General features: G+C 32.8%; 1 protein-coding gene and 1 non-coding gene across 3 annotated transcripts in view; one reads left to right on the plus strand and one right to left on the minus strand.

The window, feature by feature from the left end:
- Positions 1 to 1,083: 1,083 nt before the first annotated feature.
- LOC118194195 (uncharacterized) overlaps positions 1,084 to 27,698 on the plus strand; it is an 89,303-nt gene continuing 62,688 nt past the window's right edge. The window contains exon 1 of one of the 2 annotated variants that reach the window (XM_035365410.2): positions 1,084 to 1,236. In XM_035365410.2, the coding sequence (XP_035221301.1) occupies positions 1,207 to 1,236 (30 nt within the window). In that variant the 5' untranslated portion in view covers positions 1,084 to 1,206. Of the gene's footprint in view, positions 1,237 to 6,084; positions 6,659 to 27,698 lie in introns of those variants that run through there. The other variant, XM_035365412.2, reaches the window with a different exon arrangement.
- Positions 26,278 to 26,351, minus strand: TRNAT-AGU (transfer RNA threonine (anticodon AGU)). Its single transcript has one exon. It is a non-coding gene; the product is annotated as a tRNA-Thr (tRNA).

Here is a 27,698-nt window from a genome sequence, read left to right on the forward strand (position 1 = left end):
AGCCAAATTTGCTCACTGTTATCAATCTTATCCAGCAAATTACTTAGGATGCTCTTGTTAATCGAGTCAGAATAAATTAACTCCTAGACTCATCCCATTATGCCCGCCAGTCCTTGGATTGCCAAGAATATACAGATTTCTGTTGATGATCAAAATTATAACCAAACGTTCCTAACTCTTCCTGGAATTCTGATCTGATCAGTTTCAGTTGTACTTGTGCTAATCGAAAAACCTCCTCTATTGGATATCGAATCCATTTGATTTTTATTATTTGAAACATAATGAATCATTATCTCGCGCTGAATTAATTATGATACATTTGACAGAAGTATCATTTTATCATTTCAGATCTGCTAGAAGAATAATTTGAACATGGCTAATTTTCTTAAGCACAACAAAAATGAGAAATCATGCTCTGTGAATTTTATATTTTTTCAAATTTTTAAATTTAAGCTATAAGCTCTTTGGAATATAAGTCTGTAGTAGTGTTTTTTAAGTAAAAATGAGGTTTGGATTAACAGGATTATTTTATGAAAACTACATTTAAAAGCAAATAACTTCTCTGAGTTTGGAATTAAAATGATAAAAGATGATAACAACAACTCATTTTATGATACAAATACAGGAACTGCTATATAATTTGGAGCTTTATTAAAAATGTTCTTCATGATGGTGTTTGGCTTTAAAAACATTTATGTATTATTTCTTTTTTAATATCAAAATATCATTTCGTACAGCGTTTTATCCTCTTTTGACATCCAGAAAGATTTAGTGACTTTATATCATATATGTGAGAAACTTCATTCTGTGTTTCCACACAAACAATATTCGAAATATTTTCTTTTTCCTAATAAGAAAAAAATTCCATACACTTATACAGGTTCTTCTGGGTAATCCGAATTCTTGTGCACCAGTGACTGTCTCTAGCATTTGTTCTTTTTTAATCTTTGGCTGTCAAATGATATCACTTTGTTATCTGCAGTTTAATTTTCTCTCTTATCACTGCTGTTCTTACAACAAAGCATGAGACACTGAGACACAATGTGAATTCGCTTATCTCTTAGAAGACAGAGATTGTGAAGCAATGTTGCACTCTGCATTGGGCAAAAGCCCACAAATCATCGCATGCTGGTGTTTGCCAAGATGTATGTTCAATTTATTGCCGTAACACAATAGCTCTGATACTAAGAATAATCAGCCGACCAAATGGATTTCAAAAAACCGTTTAAGAGAAAGGTATTTTGGGATGATTTTACATTTATTTACGTAAAGTTATATATATATGTGTGCATGTGCATGTATTCTCAAGTTCAATGTGTATGTGTGCCTGCATCATTAATTCATCCCAAAAGAATGAGTTACTTAGTTGTAATACCCAATTTATATCAGTAATAGTTATGTTTATAAATAAAACTATTAATGTATTCTTTTGTATAAGAAGCAGCTAATAATCTACCATAGAATTCACTGACATTAAGTTTTTAGATAATCAACAGTTATGTTATAAGGTATTTTCTCCCTCCTTTGTGCATGCCTTCGTGGTGGAAGGGTTAGCACACTCGGCGCATATTCGAGAGGTCCAGGTTCGAATCCCGGCGAGGGCATTGCATTTTTTCTCCGTTTCCTACTTCAAAAAACCCTAATTTCTCTACAGTGGCACCTGAACTTTTCTCCAGCCCACTCAGCGCATATTCGAGAGGTCCAGGTTCGAGTCCCGGTAAAGGCATTGCTCATTTTCATGTTTTCTGCTACAAAACTCTTAATGGCTCTACAAAGCCTTATGCCAATAAACTAACTAGAAAATAATTTTTAATTTACTTGTTAAAGATTTTTGCTTAAAATGTCTATATTAGTCTACCTTTATAATTCTTAATAAAAGCCTTTGAAAATTATTAGTTATTATGCAAAAATTGTGTTAAGAAATAAACTGAAACGCTTAAACTGAATTTGGAGATATTAAGATGTGTAACACTGTAATACTTAAACTGAATTTCAGGTTTTTATTACCCCGCGATGAATGAATTCGAGAAAGAGAAACTGTTTAAAATTTAGAAATTTACTTATGGTACCTAAACCAATACGAAATTTTCCGGCAGGAGATGGAAAATGCAGTATAAAGCAAGATATTATTTTAATTTATTATTTATTTGGTCATTACTTTTATAAATACAAATTATGTATCTAATATTTCTTAACTGAATACTCTTTTTAGAAACATATGAATATTTAAATTTACCTTTTTTCTGTGAAAAAAAAAAATCTGTCTCAAGGTATACTTTTGTATGCAGGTAACAGCATAACATAGTATTCGAATTAATAAGATATCTGATCACAAGTTTTTAATTTAAATTTGTGGTAACTTTACTCAGTTTACAATATTTTTGCTACCACAGTGTTTTTCTAGCTAAATAATTTCACTGGGGAAAAAAAAAAAAAAAAAAAAAAAAAAAAAAAAAAAACCACCCTTCTCTCAGCGTTTTTTTGAAACAACTATAAAATTTTATTAATTCTATGCGGTACCTCTGCTATAATTAGGTTTTATTATGTAGTATTTGTAAATTTTTCCGTGTTATTAACCTTTTAAAACCGCAAAATTCTCAGTGGACATTTGGTACAATCTCAAAAGTTTTTTTACCGGCACTGAAACATGTTTTGTTTGGAAATAGAGTGTAATTGTATTTGTGTATCAGTTAATTGCTTTAAGAAATTGCAGACAGAAATTTTAGGTGTTTTATTGTCGATAACCGTTACTGATGGCAATAATTTATATTGTAATATCAGCAATCATGCGATTTTGGTAATTTGCTCTTGACATTTCAGTTCCACGAACATTTATTAGCCCAAAGGAGCGTTAGCCCAGAAGGACTATTAGTTTCAAAACGGGATTTTGCATTGAATCATTAGGAAAGTCTGAATCACTTTTCAAATTGCTGCCAACAAATACTATCTCCCTCTATTATATTTAAAAATAAGTAACGAAGAATTTGCACCAATGATATGCATTTTTTTCGCATTGTGAAAAAACAATGATACCTAGAACCATCAAATTTTAAATAACGTAAACTTCCACCCGAATACGGGCAGCTGGGAACTGGAATTTCGATTTTTCTTTTATCTATTTCATATTTTATTTTAACGAATTTTTGACAAACAAACTCAACGATTTCAAAGTGAGCAGTGGCAACACTGTATGGAATAAAACATTTTTATCTTCGGCGCGCGAAACTGTCTATCGGAAATTTTAACGATATGCTGTTTCTAAATATTTTGTGACTTTGCTGTTGAATCGAAATTTATGTGACGTAAGTGCCAAGAACGTGATATTTAATAAATAAAGTAAACACGCAAAACGTTAATAATAAAAATACAAAAAAAAAGTTTTGTAAAGACATCTTAGTAAAAAACTTAGCATTGATATGATGAACTCAGAAAAGACTGGGTAAAAAAAATGTATGCCAAACACTTTAACGAGCATCGGGAATATAAGCAGCAAGTATACTACTATGCTGCTTATAAAATTTTTGTAATTTTGCTGTTGAATTGTATTTAGTGGTAAGTACGAAGAAACTGATGATTAAAGCTAAAAAGACGAAAAGGGGGGGGGGAGTAAGTGTAACAGCAGACTAGTACACAGTTAGCTCCGCGAGAGATATTTTTAATAAAATTTTCTTAAGCAATTTTTAATAAAATTAAAATTTTAATAAGACATTTTCATAAGGTTCGTGTCAAGTTATGAAGTTTTTCTCCCACTTTTCTTGCGTGCCTTCGTGGTGTAGTGGTTCTGCACGCTGGGCCGGTATTCCAGAGGTCCGTGGTTCGATTCCCGGCGAAGCCGTTTGCTATTTTTCATCTCTCCAGTTTTGCCAATTAACCTAATGTCTCTACAGTGGCGCCCGAATTAAAGGGGTGTTGGATGTTGTCCACATCCAGGATTTGGCGATTGAGTCCCCTGGAAACCACAGATCGCCCTATAAAAAGATGAGTATATAAGGTATTTCTCCCACTTTCCTAGCGTACTTTCGTGGTATAGTGGTTTTGCACGCTGGGCCGGTATTCCAGAGGTCCGCAGTTAGATTCCCGGCGAAGCGTTTGCTATTTTTCATCTCTTCGGCTTTTCCAGTTAACCTAATGTCTCTACAAAGTACGAAATCACAAGGAATTTCGTGCAAAGCAATGATGAATATGCTAATTAGATAATGATTAATTGGCTTATTGTTATGTAAAGGCGCTCTTAAATATGAATATTATTATTTCGAGTATTCCACAAATTCAAGAAACTCTAATTCAACATTTAATGATCTTACGTAGTTTAATAATACGTGATGTTGTGCCTTTTATTTTGATATGTAATAACTAAAACAGACATAAAAATGAAATTCCAAAGCGATATATGCAAGCCTTCTCAAATCTTAAATCAGCTGCATAGTCTAAATCAGGTACTCTCCAAGAAAGACTCGCAAGCAACTACGTGGTCGCATCAAAATTACTGAGCGTGGCAAGAGCATTTAAAAATTTTATTTTAAAGAATAATTAAGTATTTAAGGTTCTTTCTTATTTAAAAATGTAGCATTGCTTGTTTGACTGAAAACAGCAAAGTACACGAGGTATTTCGTCGTGAAGGAATTTTCAAGGAAAATTTTATTTTAAAGAATAATGAAATATTTAAGGTTCTTTCTTATGTAAAAATGTAGCATTGCTTGTTTGACTGAAAACAGCAAAGTACACGAAGTATTTCGTCGTGAAGGAATTTTCAAGGAAAATAAAGATAAGGAGAGTTAGCATAAAATACTTCGTTTAGTGATATGTTCGAAATTATCTCAAGACTTTTAAACTTTTTCGTATTTCTTCTTACATCTTTTTTTCTTCGTCTTTTTTTATAATTTTTTTTAATTAAAGAACGTAAGCCAAATTATTTATGTGCAATTTACAAAAGTTCAGTTTTTTATTTAAGTGGAAATTCCTCACGGAAATATTAAGAGGATAACGAGTAGCGAAAAAAAATATCGGAAGGTAAAAATATTAACAGAAATGTGCAGAAATACTCTCATATTTCAGCAGCAACAAAATTTTTATTTAAAAATATATTGTTTGAGTTGTGGTCTGCTTGTTATTTCTATATGTATCAGTATTATGCAGAGTATCTGAAAATTATTGAAAAACAGACTTTTAAATGACGTGAAAAAATATAAAATGATACTTGTTTCTCACAAGTAGAGACAATATAGTTTTGAACTGAACTCCACTGAAGGTGCTAGCTATCTTTCTCAATGAGATGACCTTATGATTGGAAAGATCTTAAAAATTAGCAAAAAGCATAGAAATTATGTCCGTACAACACATAGCCATATATGTGTTATAGTTAGCTCAGTTTATGTCAGTTTCTAAAGTTAATTATTGAGCTGCGACATTCTTTTAACAAATTTAACTAAGCGATGGATGAAAGTTTAAAGAAATAGGCTGTGCAGCACATCATGGAGGAACTGGTTGACCTACTGTCAGTGCAAAAATGGTCAAATGTGTGCGTGAAAGCTTTCCCACGAAGTTTTATTATTTATTTATTTTTTTTTATTGCAAGCAAAGATGTGGGTACACAGAGATGTGGGTGTAAACAGTAACACATCCATTTATAACAGTACTAATCAGGACAGGTGCTAGTCTTTTGCAAATTCTACAGCTTTTAAATTCTGCCGCCAGTTGCCTCTCTAAATTTTAAATATTGTACAGCCCCTAAATTTTGCAACCCTCTGTGGCCACACTAGTTGCACCGGCGCTGAAGGTAATAAAATTTTTTCAAGTTCATTTATATGATTGGGGGGGGGAAGGAGACAGAAATCAAAACGAATTATTCAGCCACTGACTAAGCGAATATTTAGAGGGGACAGGAATCAGAGAAAAGAGGAAGGGAGATAACCCCCCCCCCTCCGTTGTTTCTTCAAAGTAATCTACCTGGGCAGTCGGTCACATGACATAACCTGCCCATGAGATTATATCCGCTTCGAACCAAAGAGGATCCAAACTTACTCGAAAAACCAGTTTTTGCTCTACATCCTGTGCGCCACAAGTCTTGGAAACAAATGACAAACCAACTTTTGGTGTTATCGCCGAGTTGTGCCACCACCACGATCGAGCATTCCCCTTGAAGTTTTTTACCCTCTATTAGATGCGCGGAGAACTTATTCGAGCAACACCTCGCGTGGATTTGCCGTCCTCTCCACACTCATTCCCCCTCCCATCTCCCATAGAAGTAACGCACGTCTGTCGTTTGGAACACCTGCCATTCGTTCAAACACCCGTTGACGGCACGGCGCTATATTTCATATTTCTCCAGCGGTGTTACTTCGCTTCCTGAGTTGGCATCATCTGCTTACTCGCTGTCGAGTTACATCTTCTTCGACACGTTGAGGATAAGTTCTTTATCAGCAAGTTTTTCAACCACAAGGAATTTCTGCAGTTTTTGAAACGTTATTTTGTGGGATATTTAAACTACTGGATTTGAATCCTAAGAGTGATATTTGAATACTAATGGATCTGCTTCAACTATAAACCATAAACGAGTGCAAGGCCGTTGCAGATTGGGATTATTGATGCCTGTTTTCTTTGGAAGAGTGCAAGCGCACGGAAGCGGACAGTAAGATTTTGGAGCTAATAAAGTGAAAAGGTAAGCGGTCATAAATTTTTTTAATTACTAAAATTTCTGTTTTATTATTATTATTATTATTATTATTATTTGAGTTATAAACCATAAAACCATTCTTGAATAGCAAGGGATTGAGAATGTAAATATTTGGCTGTTTAAAAGCTCTCGTGTAATTCTTCATTTCATAAAAAGTTAGAAGGAGGCATTCCAGCACTGAAATACTCCAGATACTTTTTATTTTTGTTTTCGAAAATACCGTATGAAAATAATAAACACGACAATTTTTTGGTTCCTTCGAATATAAATGAAGGGCTTTTATTTTATTGAAGAAGCAATCTTTGTGAAGACTAGCTTTTCTGCCCCCCCCCCCCAAATCGTGATTTCAGTGCCTGGCTTAAAAGGCTCACGGTGCATCGTGTATAATGTAATAAATGTACGTAGATTCGTGCAATATATTTATTCCTAGTGTTTCTGTACATGTTCATTATATGGAACATATATAACTGTATCTATGGAATATATGTAACTTTATCTATACCTACATGTCATGTAAATTAAATGTAGTCATTTCACATGATATGTAGGTATAAACAGAATTACATATAGTTCATAGATAACAGTTATGTATGTTCCATGTACATTTAAATAATTGCTTGAAATTTCTTATGAGTGTTTATGTATATCTACAGAATTAAATTTTTCGATTTTGTATTCTAATTTATAGGAGGCTATGCGCACTAGAAGCGATTTCGACGTTTAAAAAAAATTACTCGTTCGTTAATTTTTTTCTCTAAAATTTACAAGCAGCTTTTGGGATAAGTCGAAATAATCCGAAATCACGTTGTATGCAGCAGAATTATGACAGAAGAGAACTGTAGATCCATTTTTTAATTATTATGCATCCTATGTATTTTAACATTTTATATTAAAATAAAATGTACATATACGGTTATGATTTAATACAAGGGTAGAGCCGGCTGTAGACGTTTGCCCTTTCGATGCAATTTCTCTGGCTTCTAAATTCTGCTATCTATCGTCTGCCTAAATTAAAAAAAAAAAAAAAATATTGCATTCGCTATGGCGCCGGCTTTGTAAAGAGATTTTCAACCAGGTGAGACTTTCTTCCCCAAGAAGAAATCTTAGGCTAGTAGAAATCAAAATTACTCCGTTTAAAATCGTGTGACCAAAAGAGATCCGAAAAATTATGTATATGCATTTTGTAAGGCCAACAAAATAAATGGAAATATTTTAATATTTATATTTATTATTATATTAAATAATCTGAAGCATATAAATATCAAATAATCATTGATATATAATAATCCTTAAATTCATAAATGTATTTGTAGCATACCATTATAAGATGCTGTATTTCAATTTCCACTTTTACCTGCAAATGGAAATGAATGTATCATTAAATTAAGAAAAGAAAAAAAAAAATATTCTTGGAGAAGAACTTTATTGTAAAGAAGAGGGGAAGGGGATGAAACAATAAAGTTTGAGAATCATTGAATTTTATGGATTTTCGCATTCACTGCAGAAAGAAAATACTGATAGTTGTATTAATAACGAATAATGTGGTGTTTAAAGAGCAGTTTAATAAATATTAGTCGAAAATGTCGCCATTTTATATTTTTAGTGTGAGAGGAATAATAATTTTAATTGGCGAAAACAAATCGTAGCTGCCAGTTCATCTATCCGTTAAATATATAAATTTTTCATTTGAATATAAATTTGATTTCAAAAATTTAGATTTTTATAACAAATAGTAGCAAGATGCAGTGTTGGAAGGTTCATAATAAAAGTATTTTTAATGTGTGGTAGACTAAATATGATCGTAAAGTGTATGAGTTTGATATTCGTTTCAGTCAATGTAACCATTTTTTATTAATTTCTTAATTATTTCAGCATTCTATGTATAAAATTAACGTATGTTTTAATATTAGATTTTCGAAAGGTGAGCCGAACCTGTTGATGAAGCTGAAACTGGTATAATTAGCTATTGGCGATGATTTAGTTCCATTGTAAACCATCGTTGAATAGATTTCTTACTAACAATTTGTAGCGCTTCGAAGCCTAGCGAAGGAATTTTCTTTAAAATTTCCCCCAGGAAAGCATCTCTTTCCTTAGGCCCTCGTAAGCTTTACCATATTCATATGAATAAAAAAATAATAATTTAAGATTTCAGCAGCTTTTCAAGTATGTCACGATACACAACTTTCTGTTAAGTTTATTTGTTATTTACCCAAATGCAAAAGTTTTTATTAACCACACGACATGTGTGAAAGATGGCTTCAACATTAAACAAATTTTGTCAATAAAATTGCCGTATCTTTCTTTCAGCTTCATCAACAGGTTCGGCTCACTGTAAGGATCATCATGAGAGCTATGAAACACCTAATTACTGTGGAATGGCCGTTTTTCAGTTGAAGTTGTTGAAATTTCTGGCTCACAGTTAACCTAAGAGTAAATAATTGCGGAGCCTCTTCAAATGTTTCGTGAACCAATTCAGTTTTTTTTTTCCAGTTTTTTTTTTTATTTATTTATTTTTTATTTTTTTTTATATTTTTGACATAAATTTTCTACTTTCTTTATGCTCAAATCCGGTTCTGCGATGTTTTTAAGAAAAGTTCAACAGTCGCGCTTTTCTATTGAATCTTTTTTATGAAATTTCTCCAAGAACTTTTGCTATTTTGTCGCAATTTCGTGCCTTTTATCTCAATTGTTATCACAAATACTAAATTTTCTACATTCGTTACCAGCTATAAGCTAAAAAATGGAATTGCAGTAGCTGGGTGAGTGAAAGAGTTCAGATTTTAACGGATCGCCCAAAACGATTTGTTAAGGTATTTTACGCTCTCGCCGAGCTCGCAATCTACCAGTCTGCAGTTGCACTTATTCCTGCTAGCTTTATTATTAAGCTCCATTTTCTTCGCACCAACGCCATGTGGAATTCCACAGCAAAATCACGAAAAATTTAAAAAAAAAAAAAAAAATCATAAAATGTTTTTCTATTTTTCTCGTATTCTTTTCTCAATTCATCATGTCAATGTTCAGTTTTCTAAGATGGCTTAAAAACTTTTTTTGTGTCTTTTTATTATTAACGTTTTGTGTATTAAGTTTATTTACTGGATATTAAGTTCTTCGCACTTACGTCGCATAAACTTCAGTTCAACAGTAAAATCACAAAATATTTAAAAACAGAATATCGGTGAAATTTCCGATAGACAGTCTCGTGCACTGGAGATAAAAAAATATTTTATTCCGCTGCCGAAATTCCTACTTTTTCTGCCGAAATATTCCATTGCTCGCTTTTAAATCGTTGAGTTTTACAAAATATGAAATATAAATTCAGAAATTCAAAATTCCGGCTTTCAGGTGTTCGGTTAGAGGACAACGTTATTCAAAATTTAATGGCCTTGTTTTTTTTTTTTTTTTTTTTTTTTTTTTAAATACAATTTTAGGAACATACATGTATACATACATGCAGATTCTACACTGCATACTTTCTTTAAAGATAATACAGGGCGATAGCGTTTGGTGGCAACAATCTGAAAAGTGATTCGTCTTTTATAGTGAACGACGCAAAATCCCGTTTCGAAACTAATATCCCATACGGGCTAAAAAGAAGAAAGAAAGAAAGGGGTGGGGAAAGTGAAACTAAATATCATTTTCGGCATCTGTTTAAGTTTCATTAGAATCAGACATTAAACATAATACAGTATACAGAAAAAATGACGATAGTTTAATTGACTATAACATGGGGAAGACTATCTGCCGAAAAGGAGATGAGGTGACTTTCTGGAGGACTTCAGAAAGGAAACCAGCTCTGATTCAATTGCGCCCGCAGCGGATCGTTCCTCAGAATTCGAATCCAATTTGAACTATCAACGGTCTTGTCCCTTTGTTATTGGCGGCCACAATCTAGTATGGAATTGACGCATAATCTTATGCGTGCTGTCGTAATGTAAGTGGTAGTAGGTCCAGCTAGCAAATGAATACATGATTCGAATTCCAGCAAAAGCATAACAGATTTATATTGTTTTCTGCTCCGAAAAGCATCCGAACTTAAATGTGGTGAACGATGATATTCAACCACTTAGATTTTGTCGAATTAGTTCTGTTTCTGCTATTCCTTTTTCCGCTTTTTTCAAAATTCTTCCTGTTCCCGCGAAATCGGAGAGTACAGTCCCCCTCCCACAGCTCCTCAGTCACGATGAGTAATATTTTTCGATTATTTCTTTTAAAAATTCTTTTTAAATCTAAAAATTTTTTGCCTTCCTACATTTCGGGAGAGACCAAGGCCCACTTGACCCCCCCCACTATGTAACCCCTTTCAGAAGGGGGATAATGAAGATTGATGATTTCGCGGAAACAGGAACGTTTTTGACAACCTCGGAAACAGGAAGACACCGATTTTGCCGACTAGGTCTCTATCTCTTCCCAGTCACCTTTTTAAATGGAAGTGAACATAGGGAATTATCACATCCCTCCATGCATACTATCGCGATGTAAGTGGTAATATGTCGAGCTAATAGTTAAAAGATCCATGGTTAGACTCCCTTCGAGGGCATAGTTGTTTTATTAGGTATCGTCCTTTTCCGGAAAAAAAAAAAAAAAAAGCAAGAAAGAAAGAAAGAAAGAAAGAAAACACCTTAAGTCTGCATGTTTATACCTGAATTTTGAGACTTTGTAAAAACTAGTGCATTATCCTAAAAGTAACATTCTCTTAAATCTTGCTCAATATTATTAAATTCGCACAACCACATGAACCTCGCGCGAGCCACGAAACAACCAGGCTTTGTTATAATTATTAAAAATTCATGGATGTTTCTAATAGTATTGCAGGTTAGTATGTTTAATAGTTAGTTATGATAATAATTCTTTGAAAATAGAGCTGAAATTGGGATGCTTGATGACATGTGCTAATATAATTCACTGCATACCTGCATACAAAATTTCGAATCGCTTCTTTAACTAGTATTTACCATTTTCTATGATATCGAGGGGCAGCTTTGCTTTTATTTATTACGATTTAAATGATTTTTTTCCACAAAGTATTAAGAAAATTTTCTTTCTGCGTGGCAATATATTGATCGGTTAAAAAAAAAAAAACCTAATACCTCATTCGAGTTCTTTAAAATGATATAGCAAGTCACAGAGCTTTAAGTGTATTAATAAAAACTAGTTTCGTAACTTCTTATATTATGTGTATTAATTTATCTCGCTTTTCAATGGCTAAATTACTCTCGGGAGGATTGACAACTGCATTCATGTTATTGAATAAATGTTGTCGAATAAATATGGGAAATGATCCGAATAAAGTAAATTTCTATTTTATTCTAAGTAATAGCATGTGCATTGTAACGTTTTATACTTCCATTCTACGAAATAACGTTTCTTGGATGTTACTCTGGCAGGTGATATTTGTGTGACAGGGATTCCAATCACGTTTCTCTGAACTACTCAGCAGTCACGCCACCTGTCGTGAAAGGATTCGATACATGTGATAAAATGGATTACTTCCGAATATCCAGCAATCAACTCCTGAGAAAATAGGAATTTGATTGCTTATTATTCCTGTTCTTTCTTCCCATTTTTTTTGGCAACAGCAAAGGTATAAAAAATCTGTCACGCATTTATGTATTTGATATAAGAAGAAAAGAAAAAAATAAAAAAAAAAAAAAAGGGGGGGGGGGAATCCATGTTTGAACATAAATGTCTAAATGTCTTATGAAAAATATGGAACGATAATTTTTTTTTAAATTTTCCATATTTTGTTTCTGAAAGAAACTTCAGATAAGTTGGTTAGCCAATCGCTGCTATGTTTTCATATAAAGAAGATAATATTTAAGATTTCCCAGTTTATCAGTAACTAAGATTTTGTTTGTAAAATTTGCCCTTTTGAATGGGTTTAGAAATGATGCATATATATCAGATTTTCACTCGACGCAGAAATAATTATGTATTTCGAATAATTAATACTCGAAATACATAGATATTACTTGTAATATGTTTTAAAGCTGTCAAAATGTGCAGCATTCAAATATGTATTCAAAATTTAATAAATCTTAGAATACTGGCGATTAGCAATCACTATTAATTTAGTCTTTGAACATTCTATCGTTATATATTTCTTTCATACTTTTTCAATGAAAAAACAACAATCAGTTTGCATTCAGAAGACAGAACGCCAGCTGTTCGTACCGCGCTTACTTCCTTTCACTGTGTTTCAAAATGTCATAATGGGAAGTACATGCGACATTTGTTCTAATTATTAAAGTATTAATCGATATTTGCAGTGTTTTTTTTTCCAGACTTTTTAACATCCATCTGAATGAGAAATAAAATACGATTTCTTGATAACTGACGTCCTAAATCTATGTACATACACATTTTAAATCGGCACGTTTAATGGTGTTTGCAATTATTTAACAGTAATCAGACAAGCAACGTTTTACTTTCCCATATTATTAATAGAATTTTAAATGTAATGTAATATTATTGCCAACAAATGTAAAATTCTTCCTGTACATAGCAATTATCATTGCTTTAAGAAGTCAAAATGTAATTTGTTGGTAAACTAGAATTTTTCTAGTACGAGTTCGTGAATTCAGCAATATTAATTTCCATGTCAGTTAATTTTTTAAAATACATTATAGGCGTAAAAGATACGAGAAGAGATCAGGTTTACAGCACTTACAAGAAATGCGATTAGTTTCATTATTTTATAAATATTAATCCAATCGATTTTAATTAATTTTTTTCCTCGCCATTTTTTTTTTTTTTTTTTTTTTTTTTTTTTTTTTTAAACTTTGAAATGAAAGGAATTAATTCGCAGGCTGTTGGCTATGTCTAAACGCTTAACGCTTAACTTCTTCTTGTAAAAATTCGAATGTTATGTGGGACAGACGATGCGCACGCTATCGATGAATTCCTGATTGCTTCCAGGAAAAACATTCTATATATCTTATTGTTTAATGGGCAAAAGTTAAAGAAAGCACGTTTATTTTTCTGACATTAATTTGCTTTAAAACGATATTTAGAGTAATTTACATAATGTCGCGGATTCTTCAAAATGTGATATCTCATGTAAAATATGTTATGTGTGTCAATCACCTGCATTTACTTTTCAAAGTTCTTTGTCAATTGATTTAATGGATTCTCATCTTTCCCTTTTTCGTCACTTTTCCTGCAGTTCAGAAAGCGTTGATGTTTCGTTTGAAGGAACATCTATGCCAATCATTTTCGTAGTTTTTTTCCTTGTTCTTTTTGTTTAATATTTCCGTTTAGCCATTGTAAAATTAATTGGGAAATCTTCCTTTCACGCATTATATCAAAATGATTCTTCACAGGCGTCTTAAATGTTTTATTCTGTTTTTGTAAACAATACTCGCCCCAAACTGTTATCGTTTTAAATTTATTTATGAAATGCATATTACTTGATTGCCAGATTTTAGTATAATTGCATCCGCCGCTAGAACTAATACAGTATTTATAATTAATATAACAGTATTTATAATTAATTGCTACATTCACATTCTTCCATATGATCAACTGAATGAAATCTAATATATAAACCTATGCATAACATTTTTGAAGAAATTTATCAGCTTCGTGACTGGAAAAATTTTAACGGAAATACATTGAAGGTATTAAAATTCATTTACAAATAAAGCTAAAATGAATATTCTTCCTTAGAAAGATATTAATATAATTTCTGAGAAGGCATAGTTAATTCCTAGTTGATGGTGAACACCCTGCTTTCTTTTCTTTTCTTTTGTGCTTCCTTGTAGGAAATAAAGCAAGTATTATAATCGCGAAAAATTTCGGTTATCATATCTCAACGAAAATATCCACTTTGACCGCTCTCGAATCTATTTGAACGACTTTTTTGCGTAACATCTGTACATACGGACAGAATAAAAGACTGTTTTTTCCAAAACGAATTGTAAAATGGATTAAGAAGATATTTTTTCGCAACGTCTGTACGTATGTATGTGCGTATCTCGAATAACTCAGAAACGAGTAGCCTTAGAAAGTTGAAATTTTGTATATGGAGGACTGCTAATAATACGTAGTTCTGCACCTCCCATTTTCGTTGCAATGGGCCGCACCATGCGTATACCTACATATACACTGGTGTGCAAAAATTAAGGATGAAGTCGAAAAATTAGCATATCAGCTGAACGAAGAGGCAGAGCGGACAGAAAGACCAATCAGGAGATTAAGTAAGGTGATGTACGGTAGCACATGCGTAGATATGCAGGTAGACGTAATGGGGGAGTGTCTGAATAGTATAAAGCATGTTGTCGGTGTAAGATCAGTATTTCTGGCAAAGAGATTGCACGCCGTATAGCAGTTAAAATCACACCGAGTTGCTGCCTCAGCGAGAAATGGCGAATAATCAATCTGTTAGACGACATCTGGATGCTTTTACCCGAGGTCGAATCATTGGGAAGTTGGAGGAATGCCGCAGTGTGACAAGTGTGGCTGCAGAGTTCGGAATTGCTCACAGCATCGTTTCACGACTTTGCAGACAATTTCAAACTACAGGAACAGCTATCCGGGGGTTTAGTAGTGGCCGTCCACGAGGAACCACACCCGCAGATGACCGGTATATTGCCTTACAGGCCAGAAGAAACAGGCGGCAGACAGCGGGAGAAATCGCTAGACACACGACACAGGCGACTGGACGACCGATATCGCGTTTTACCGTGGCCAGAAGACTGCACGGTGATGGTCTGTTTGCACGACGCCCTGTACGGTGTGTACCTCTAACGCCTGCCCATCGGAGAAGGCGTTCTCTGTGGTGCCGGGAACACCGGAATTGGAGAGACAATGAATGGGGACGAGTACTCTTTACAGATGAGAGCAGATTCAGTCTCAGTAGCGATTCTCATCGCATACTCATCTGGAGAGAGCGGGGAAGCCGCAATCATCCATCGAACATCATTGAAAGGGACAGGTATGGAGGTGGCGGTGTTCTCGTTTGGGGAGGAATCATGCTTGGTAGTCGTACAGACCTTCACATCTTCGACGCAGGTTCAGTCAACGGGACCCGTTATTGTAACGAGATTCTTCTTCCATATGTGCGTCTTTTTAGAGGCGCTATGGGTCCGCAGTTCCTTTTCATGGACGACAATGCACCATGTCATCGCACAGTAGCTGCCGAACAGCTCTTAGAGAGTGAGGATATTGAACGTATGGATTGGCCGGCACGATCTCCGGATCTCAATCCCATCGAGCATGTATGGGATTTTCTAGGCAGACGCTTGGCAGCTCGTACCTTACCACCAGTAACGATTCCGGAGCTTCGATTGGCGCTGCAAGACGAATGGGCAGCAATGCCTCAACAACTCATTGACACCCTCATTCTCAGCATGGGCAGACGCTATGAAACCTGCCTAGCAGTCAGGGAAGATCATATCCCCTATTAAAGACGGATGTTTCTTGCTGAACACCCATCACCGGGATGTTTCGGCCTTCAGTCGCATTGCGCTCCATGCTACTTTTTCAATAAAGCTTCTTTTTATCCCTCTGATTTCTCTTTTAGTAAGTGTTGCTTACATTACTCATGTCCTTACGTATTGGGGATCTTACGGTATTAAATGTGTTGATTTGGAAAGCTTTTGTACAAAGTTATATTGAAAAAACCGTCTCGTCCTTAATTTTTGCACACCAGTGTACATATATACAGTCTCAATGTTTTACCCGGCTTCGTGAGCTCAGTCTTTTTATTCTTGTATGTTGCTTAAATTGTGAATTTTTTGGCTTTAAAAGTGATTGAATTATGTTGGTCTTATGTTTCCGTTAAGGTTTTTGTGCCGTTAGTTAATTTGCATACAGTAACTGTAGACTTATCAACAATTTAAAAGTTGTTTAAGGAGTACTAAGAGGCCTTCATGTGTTTGCATTTAAAACTGAGTCAATTTGTTCACCAGCTTCAGTGTCTTTTTGCCGAGTGGGACCAAAAGTGTACTTTCAATTCTGTGCACCGAAAAATCTGCCTTCTTGCCCGCTAGCTGAATTGCTTTTTTTTTCCGTAGAAACTCTAATTCTTATTGTAAATCTTTTTTTAAATTATTTTTGTCTGTATTTTGAATTTTTTTCTGCATTTCACAATTTTTAATGAAGATGCTTTGAGTTTTTATGTATTTTTGCCTTGCCGCGAAATTAGAATTGAATTAATTGAATGAGAAAGATATCTTTAATGAAATTCGAGGGATTAAGTTTAAACGAAATCTAGCAGAAAATGTGTGTAATTTGATAGCAAGTCATCTGGTGTCCACGTGAGATATATTTTTTTAATTATTATATCGGTAAAAATATAAATAAAATACCGTTGCCATAGCTAATTCATGCTTTTTTCCCCAAAATTTTGCGTTTAAGCGACAATAAAAATTACACAATAGAAAGAAAATATACTGTTTTAATTTTTAGTTGCATTTTGTCACATTAATAACCTAGGGAACTTTTCAACATTCAGTAGAATAATAACCATTTTGAAAATGACGTTCAAATGTTCAGAAATGAAAATAAACATATGGACGATAATAGTCTGTATAATTCCTACAAATTTTTATGACAATTATGCTTTTCCTTTTAATTTGATTTTTCAGGTTCTCATATTGTCTGAGCGAAATAGTAACCGTAATTAATTTTAAAAAAATTGATAGTTTTTCTCAATCAATTAGGATAAATAACTATTAAAAGACAACTTTTGCATTCTTCCCCCCCTACATATAATACATAAAAATAATTTGCCATGGTAGGGTAAGCACATGTTTTAATATTCTTGAATCAATATGAGCAACACCAAGATTGTTTATGGTTAAATTCAAACTATTGTACATTTTTAACGATAGAAACTGTTCCGGTCATTTTAGAAGGTGCTTGCATTATCATCTTTTACGTAGAATTAACAATGTGACCGCGGAAAACTTCGAAACCCACATTTCCTAAATATTCTTTATTGCTTTCCATTGTCAATTGTTTAAGTTTTATGCTGAGCTTGCAAAAATTTCGAGAGAGTGGTATCTGAATTCATTATAAGTTTTTATACAATGGCTGCTTCTAAAACGTTTATCACATTTATACCATCTGTTTATGAAATGCTAATGCAATTTGGAGATTTGAAAGGCGGCAATATACCTTTAAGGACAATGTTAATGTTACGTACTGTGCAGGTGTCACGTGAATTACTGTACTATTGTCTAATTTTTTTTTCTTTTCTACGTAGTGTAGCCAATAAATAAGTTGCAAATGGTTACAGAAATAAACACGCCTAAAATACTTATACAGCAACTAGTTTTATTTTCCCCAGATGATCTCAAGCTGTTTTAAGACTAATCCATAGATGTATGAAGGCTCTAACATCCTAATCTTTGGGTTGCTGCCGCAGCCACACACGAAAGAATTTCCAGAAGCTTCTTAGAAATTCCTTGCACATACAAACCTTTTATTCAACGCTTGCGTCATCCGCAAAATGAGTGTCATGCTTACCTCCAAGATGAGGTTTGAGAGGACAAAACAAATGAAAATCACTTCAGGCTAATTAGAGGTTGTGCGAATGCTACTGAAGAAGTTTCCACTCGAATTCCGCAAGACATTCCTGGTCTAACCTCTCAGGAATAATGCTTCACCGGGAAGCGTAATGGCAAACCGCACATTGAGTTGATCAATGTTAGGCGAATTTCGCTTACTGCGCATGTCCAGAATATAATTTGGTGCAATTGCAACTTTGGCGCAATTCTTAAAGAAAATAAATACGATATATGGTTGATATTGTGTTATCTGGGTGTTAAACAGTTCGGGGTTTTAAAACTTGTTAGGTTGTAAGTTGCTTCATTACATAGAATGTAACTATCGATTGTATACTACGCAAATTTTAGTTTAAAAAGGATTACAAAACAGGAAAGATTACAAAATATATTAGCCGAATGCTTATTGATTATAATTCTGAGGAATAAAAGCAATTGAGTATTTATCATACGTTCCATTTCTATATACTTTAACAAATTAAGGAATAAATTCAGCTTAAATTACAAAATTAAAGTCAAATAACTGATATTAAATGTAATGTTTATGAATAAAATAAGCCAAAATGAAATGAAACAGGAGCACACGCAATAAACACACACAAATTTCCGGAGTATTTCAATTGTAAACAGTAAATCAAATATGACAAACAGGCTTGTGTAGGGTTGTTTATGCTTAGTCGCCAGAATTTGATCCCACGCCAACGGTACACCATTGAGCATGCGCAGTAAGCGAAATTCTTTAACATTGATCAACTCAATGTGCGGTTTGCCATTACGCCACTGGGAAGACGCACATACAACTTGATCCCCAGGGTAAGTTTCGCATCTCTGTACTCGATTCCTTCATTGAATTACTATATAACAGGATACGGACCCTTATCCCAAATATGTTTACGCAAGAAATGTGACGAACTTCGACATCTGCTCATGTGGGGAACAGGGAACTTCTACTCATTACAATTTCTCATACCCGTTAACTGAGAATAATCACATAAAATACCCACAAACTGATCTGGCATTCCAAAGGTTTCAAATCAGTTATAAATTAAAGATAAATGTCAGTTTCCGAAGTTTCAAAAAGTTATGCTGCGACTCCCTTTCTACGGCCTAGATCTTTGTCAGGTATAAATTCCTTCCTCATGCTGCATAAATTTAATGAACTTTTGTATCCTGTGAATATGTGCAAAAGGATTCCACTTGCGAACTTTATAAACTGTAGAAATCTGCTCCAGCACACTATTTTAAGTATTTTTAGCCTTAAGGGAGTTAGCCTAGAAGGGCTATTAATTTCGTTTTGGCATTTTGCGTTGAAAACTTTAAATGTCGATTCACTTTTCAAGCTGTTGCCACCAAATGTTAAAGCCCTGTGTTATGTTTAAAGAAATTAAATAAGGAAGAATCTGCATAAATGTATGTATGTTTCTCGCATTGTGATTAAGCAACGGTACCTAAAGCCATCAAATTTTGAATACCGTAATCTTCCACGGAATATGCGTATCTGGAAGCCTTAATTTGGAATTTGTTTTGTTATCGATTTCATATTTTGTAACACTTCAACGAATTTTTGATTAACAAACTCAACGATTTGAAAGCGAGCAATGGCAGAACTGTTACACGAAGAAAAAAAGAAAAAATATATCTCCAGTGCGCGAGACTCTGTTTCGAAATTCTAAAGATATGATCCCTTTAAAATTATTTTGTGATATTGCTGTTGAATTGAATTTTCTGATTTAAGTGCGAAGAACATGATATTAATAAATTAAGGTAACACACAGGTGTTTAAAAAACGCCCCTTTGGGCGTTCAGATTTTTAAAATTTTTCTCCTGAATTTTTTTTTTTTACCTAAAGAAAACTGTGTTGTTTTCTTGCCAGCATTATTTTCTGCATTCCCAATTTTTTCATTCTCGAATTCCTGAGCTCTCAGATTCTTATTCACAGTTTTATTTATTTATTTATTTATTTTTTAATATCATTTTCAAACGATTTGACCCTGTGGTTAATACTTCTTTAGAATTATTATTACAGTTCATTATAACATTGATGTTTCAGTACTTATTATGTTTATCTGTTATTTTTCTTCTGAAAAAATTCAGATGTTCTGAATTTAATTTGTGAATTTCAAATTGCATTGAAACTATATTGTAGTCTCTATATGTCCTTAAATCATTATTTTTAATAAATACTGGATGCGAGGTGTACTGTAGGATTGCACGATGTTTTAATGTGCTTTTTGAGTTAAAAGAGATTGAATTATGTTGTTTTTATGTTCCGGTAAAGATTTTTATGCGTTTAGTTAATCTGCATGCAATAGTTGTAGAATTATCAACAATTTAAAATTTTACGACGCATTAGGCCTTACGAGACCTACATTAAGTTTGCATTTGAAACTGTTAGTAGGAAAGAGAATTTTAGGCAGTTGGCGCGCCAAATTCGGTGTTTTTCTGCCGTGTGAAACCAAAAGTAAACTTAAACTTTTGTGTAGCGAAAAATTTATCTTCTTGCCCGTTGGCAGATTGCTTGGTTTTCCTTTGGGAAAATTATAATTTTAACTGTAAATTTTTTAAACTGTATTTGGTGTTTTAGGTTTTTCTGTATTTTACAATTTTTAATGAAAATAGTTAAAATTTTTTTTGCTTTGACTCGAAGTGAGAACTGAATTAATTGAATGAGAAATATATCGCTAACAAAATTCGAGAAAATAAGTTTAAATTAAAGTACAGCAAAAAATACGTATTAATTTAACATAGCCATACAGAGAAGTCATGTGCTATCCACATCAAATTTTTTTTGATAAATTCCAAAAAAAAAAGATTATTGACATCATTTATTACCACGACATCTTAACTTGCGTCTCCTAAAATATCACTCTAAAAATCTGCATGGAAGGAATTTTCCATGCAGTTAATCGTTTGTTTTGATCCAGTGAACATCTGTCATGGATTCGAAAGCTGAGCAAAGAAAAAAAAAAAAAAAAAAAAAAAAAAAAAACGTTCTGCTGAAAAGCAGGAAAACAGCATTAATTTATTTATAAGAAAGAACAATATCCATTCATTGAAATGAAAAATTTAAAAATCATGTAAATTGAGGAAGCAGCAGGCAACTAATCCAGATAAGATAAGACAGTTTTGTATAATAAACAGTTCAGGAAAGATAAGACACGGGAAACGGAAATAGTAGATAAGGTAGCTGATAAGTTCCTATCATCTCCTTAGCGCGGGGCGCTTTCTTGTACTTACCAGTGATTACACTATACTGTTATTTCATTTGTCTTGGGCTCAGTGCCATTTGCAAGCATGTTTATTATTCTATGATTTTTAACTGTTTTTGCTTCTTTGTTATGATTTCTGTTTATGTTTAAACTTTCATTTTCTGAGATGTGTTTTTAACAGTTATCTGTCTTTTGACATGTTTGTCTTTTGACATGTTCATTTTAGGTTACGATACATAACCATAATATTTAATATTTAAGAGATATCGTAAAATGTCAGTTCTGAGAAGTGTTCCTATTTACTGAGGAAAATATTTTAAATTTATCTTTAAATTACAATAAGGCATAGCTTTTCAGTATAATATGCTAAGAGATCTAAAAATAATATACATATATTATATAAGGTATTTTTCCCGCCTTCCTAGCGTGCCTTCTTGGTGTAGTAGTTCTGCACGCTGGGCCGGTATTTCAGAGGTCAGTGGTTCAATTCCCGGCGAAGGCGATTTTTCATTTTTCATCTTGCCTGCTTCCAAAAAATACCTAATGTCTCTACAGTCTTAATTATTATTGTTATTATCATCTTATTTTTGTATATGTTTCAAATTGTAGCATTACGTTGTTTGTTATTGGAAAAAAGTGAACTAGCTTTTAAAACGCAGCTGCTTTCGTCTCTAGCCGCCTAAATTAGTAATTATAAAAAAGAAGAAAAAAGGTTAGGTTAGGTTATTTAATTACGGCAAAGCCTCGAAGGCTATCGGCGTAAGGGGATGGATGCCTTCGAGGAGGATTTTCTAAGGGAAACTGGCTGGTATACACGTTACACATGGGGAAAACCACAAAAACACCCATGCAGCTAACCCGTTCGCGGGATTCGGACCGAACTACCTGTGTTCAGCGACTTTACCGCTCGGCCGCTGGTGGGCAGGGGAAAAAAAAAAAAAAAAAAAAAAAAAAAAAAAAAAAAAAAAAACATAACGATTTTAATGAGTCCAGCTAGTGTCTTTTCATAAAAATATTTAATATTTCTAATTAGATATCTCATGATTTAAATTCATTTTTCCCTAAATCAATCAGCGTAAAAGGTAGAAAAATTACTCTTTAGAACAACGTTTATTGTCTTTAAATCGCTTAGCTTGTTAAATTGCTTTTAAATCGCTTAGTTAGTTAATTACAGACAGATTAAATATGAAAGTTAAATATTTTTACTGAATAGCAACAAACTGACGAGTGGAAGATAAAAATATTTTATTTCAGGCAGTGACAATACATTGGATAAATATCTTGCATTTTGCCGATTAGCAACAATCTGTTGTGCTAGAGCTGTAAATGTTTTATTTCCAGCAGTTTTGTCACGCCTTTCTTTTCAGTCACTGAGTTTGTTGATCAAAAATTCATTACATTCGTACAAAATACAACATAAATAAAAAATAAATTAAAAACTGAAAATTCGGGCTTCGAGGTGGGCGTGTTCGTATGTATTCAAATTGAGATACATTCCGAAGACTTCAGAGATCACGTGACTTATGTATAGCTGTAAACAAAAAAATGTCATTCTTCCTCTTCTCGTGGAATGTGTCTCATTGGTGGGTCTGAGTACCTCCGTTTTTTCACAGGATGTGAAACATGCATATATGCATGCATAAATACATACAGAATCATAATTAATGACAGAGATACACTTAATAATTTATGCGAATGTCAGTTCATAAATATTGTTTACATTATATATCTAATTAATAATCTTTATAAATGTTTTCTTCATTAAAGTAATCAATAAAAGATGTTACTAACATTATATAACATATATTTAACGTGAGACATTAAAAATCCATAGATAAATTTATTTAATTCATTTAAAACACATGATTCTGTTGAATTACACTACTTCTTATGCAACAGGAATGAATTCGTTACGCATGAACTTATTCAATATCCGTTTGAAATATAAAAAGTATCTGCAGTATTTCTTAATCTCAAAAACGGCAAAATATATTCGATTTTCCTTTAAAAAAAATATGTCATTCCGATTTTGAAATGAATGGTTAAAAGATGACGTCATTCCAAAGAAAAGCCATTCGACAGGCATTTTTGAAATGTCATATGGCGGCTGATACTCAAGGCCATCTAATTATTCTTTTTCTTTTCGTGACGAACAGTTTTTTCGACCGAAAATTTTATTATCATCTTAAGGAATTTGAACTTTTAATTGTAAATATTAATACAAATTTTCTTATTTCATTTTTAGTCATTTTCTACGTTTTTCCATTAATACTGTTAAATGGCTTTCGATGGACCGCGTGCTGGTTTGACAGTTAATCAATGTTATATTTTGTTACAGACTAGCGGTATGCATTTTAGATATTTCTCGGCGTACTTGGAAACCATCTTTATGTTATTTGAGCTAACTGAATAATAATGACATAGAACCGGGTATAGCCGCGGATTAATTTTAACCCCAATCATAACATGATTACTGAAAAGAATTATTTTCAAAAACTTGAATTTCGAAAACTTTTAGGCTAACATTTCAGAGGCAATTTTACCTTTAAATGAACAAAAGTAGCATTTACTGTTGCCAACATTTACGATTAAATTTGGTAATTACAAAAAACATTTCTTAGAAAAAAGAACGCTTTTCAATTTAGATTTTTTTTTCACTTTTGTATACCTTTTTTGAACATAAAATGGTATAAATGGGGAAATATCAAAATATTAAAATGTAAATGAAAAAAGATTAACTTTCGGAAAAAAAAAAAAAAAAAAAAAAAAGGAAGAAACGTAAGTGACTGTAATGTAATTGACGCATTATCTGCTATTAACTTAATGTAAAATGGTGTTAAAATGTAAAGCTAATTTTTTTTAACAATTAATTTTATCACAATGACAAGCAACGCATTTTTATAATATGGAAATCAAATGAATGCTTTGCCGATTAAAACAATTTCAAAATATTTATTTGCAATAAACAAAAATTGTTAAATAAAGACAGTAACAAGCTTTAATTATAATACGAATAATTAAAGATAAAAGATATTGCTCACTTTATAATGATAAAAAATAGGAAGGTTAGCTTTTAAAACTGTTAATTTTTTTTTTTCCTCCTTCCAATTCAAACTGTTTACATAGTCTGAGTCTGTGCAAAAAAAGTTAATGCTGCATTTTTGAATCGAATGTTTAACATGCATTTTTATAGGAAACAATGCAAAAAATGTTTCAGTTAAGTCAGGATAAAATATGCATTTAACAACCATTTTCATCGCAAAAACATTTTAAAACTTTTTAAAAATCGTGCAGACCTGTGATGAAATAGAACAATATCCGGAGCAATGCAATGAACTTTTTGGAATTCTCTTACGCATCTCATATCACATATTGTTCGACGAAAGCACGTAAGTAAGGAATTTAACGATGTAAGGAAGACAGTAGACTTCCTATCATTCAGATTCCTTTTTTTTTTTTTTTTTTTTTTTTTAAATCAATAAACCATAAATTCTTTATCTCGTGTATGAGCAAGTCTTAAAATTGATTTGATTTCGATTAAAAGATTGTGTAATCATTTTCATCGTAAACTTTTACAAACTGAACACTGATTTCATTCAAGCGGAAAGCTGCTCGAGTGAATCGTATTATGCGTGAACCAAATGTTTTGATCATCGAAGACGTCTCCTTAGATGGAAAGAATTTATCTGATAACACTGAATTCTGTTTGAAGAAACATGTTTCCTACTTTCCGGAGAAGATGAGAGATAATTTGTATCCATAATTCCTAGGAAGTGGGTCTGAAGATAAAGGTCGTGCATGTGTTCGCATGTTTTAAGGAAAGAACAATTTAATATGTTTTTTGGTTTAACATATGTCAAATTTTACCTTAATATTAAACCATCGAGAAAAATACATACCTATCTATATATGTGTTTGTATACCAGGTAAAATTCGCATCAAATTTTTTTACCACTAACTGACTATGATGTTACGTCCTGATAATGCTATAGCAACTTAATGATATATTTAATGCCAAAAATGACACCTCATCTCTCATCTAACATCATAGCTTCAGTTAAGAACTTGGAAATTTTAAGCCTAATTATTCTGAAGGCTCATTCATAATAATTCTTATTAATGAAAGCTGTATTAATCGTGTAAATAAAGTAGTAAATTTACTTTGTGCCCACAAAAGCTTTTATCGGTCCTTTTGTTTTCGTAAATGTTGGTTTAATGTTGGTAAATGTTGGTTTTTTCGTAAACGTATGCCCCCAATTATAAAAATGTTTTAAATCACGCAAATATTCATGTTATGCTATTTTTAAATTTAAAGAAATTAGTTTTGTAAAAATGACAATATCGAACTTTTTATTCTTTCCTCGGCTTCTGCACCTATACTTAGGAAAATTTTGAGCTTGTTATAAAAAATCTGATGTGGACACCACGCGACGTTCTCGTGCCCCTATTAAATTATTATTTTTTTTTTCCTAAAGGCGGGCACTTGCCTATAATGGCATTGGCCACTCCTAAGGCCAGAACTGGTGGCCATTTAATTGTGGAGGCACCTAATAAGCGACCACCGTTACTTGAAAATGATATAAAAAATTGCAAATCTTGAAGTTAAATATCCCAGTCAATTTTTCTCGTAAGGAAATCAAACGTTTTACTATTTTATTTTTTTCACAACGAGTATAAAAATTTCCCAAATATAAGTGTAGAAACGGAAGACAGCATTAAAAGTTAGATTTCGTTAATTTTACGTAATTAATTTTTTTAGATTTGACATTGCCAAAACATGAATATTTTCGTCATTTAAAACACTTTAGTTATTAGAAGAATACAACTATGACCAAGAATTGCGAAAATAAAGGCAAGTAAAGGGTTGTGTATAATGAAAAATACTAACAGGCACCGGCGAGATTCGAACTCGCGATCTCCTGTTTACTAGACAGGCGCTTTAACCAACTAAGCCACGGCGCCAGCTGCTTGTCATTTCCCTGTCTATTCTTTGTCTTTGTATATTTGAATTCAGAGAGTACATTTTTGCGAAAATTTATTACATTTTCATGACATCAGTGAACTCCAAAGAATTTGTTACAGTTAGATATTGATAGTTTTTCGGTCTACAAATTTAGCAAATCATCTGAAATTCTAGTACTTCTCGGGTCAACGGAGAGCTGTCTGCCTAAAGGGAAGGAGATTTTTTTAAAGTGAAGTGGCTTATATTTACTCTATATATGATGTGTATGTGGGGTGGGGGTGGACACGAAAGCACCCATGCAGCCAACTCGTTCATTTGGGTTTGAATACGGGTCAAATAACCAGTATTCAGTGGTTTTACTCACTCTGATACTGGTAGCCCATATATAATAAGTCATATGAATAATAATGTAAATCGCATGATTTTTTTTTAAATTCAGGTTTTTTTTTTTTTAATTTTCGAAGTGCATAGAAAAATTAATATCTACACTATCACACTACAATCTACAAAGCAATAAGTCTCTTTTACTTTCCTACGCTTGTTTGCTAAAGTAGCAATTTTCTTTCAAAACACTTTATTTTAGGGGAGGGAATTCTTTTTTGCGTTAAGAAATCGGCTCAATTTTGGAAGTAAGAGTCTTAATCAAATCCTACTTACTGCCCATTCCTACAAGGCATAGGACTAGCGCTTCAAGTTTTAGAGGGCTTCAAATCATCGTACAGTTTCTTATAATTCTTATCTTTCTTACAAAAACGTAGAAGCATATCGCTAGGGATCCTTGAAAGAACGTGCAACATAGCGTTTTAATATGACCCTGGTCTTAATTTTCGGTTTGTCGCCATACTACTGATCTTCTTCCCATTTAATTGTTTTTGTTTTAAAATGAGATATGCTTTCTTTTTGCTAAATGTTCATTTATATTAGCTATCTGTATATTAAATGGATTAAATGAAAGTATTGAAACATGTAAAAAAAGGAGGGGAGGAAGACAAAAGGATAGAAAAATTCATGCACTGACAGTAAGATGTTTCCTTCATTTTCAAAATAGATTAAAATACATAAAATTTAATAATAGTATTTGAAGGTTTAAGTAATAAATAATTTTGAAGCTTTAAATAATATTAATTTTTATACTCACATAATTACTATTAATCAACAGATTTACTTATAGGCCATCGTATGACCGTTATTTAGCCTAATTTCAATATAATGATGATGCAAAAGTATGAAATATTGTGAGAATTATCATAATTTCCTGAAGAAGACGAGTAAATGTGTTGTTGACACAATGACATCGATTGAATGATTCGATGCAGAATGATTTTTTTTATTATTTTTTAATTAAT

This window comes from Stegodyphus dumicola, chromosome 6 (genome assembly GCF_044657685.1).
Source record: "Stegodyphus dumicola isolate Sdum_Otavi_A_Nest chromosome 6, ASM4465768v1".
Taxonomy (NCBI): domain Eukaryota; kingdom Metazoa; phylum Arthropoda; class Arachnida; order Araneae; family Eresidae; genus Stegodyphus; species Stegodyphus dumicola.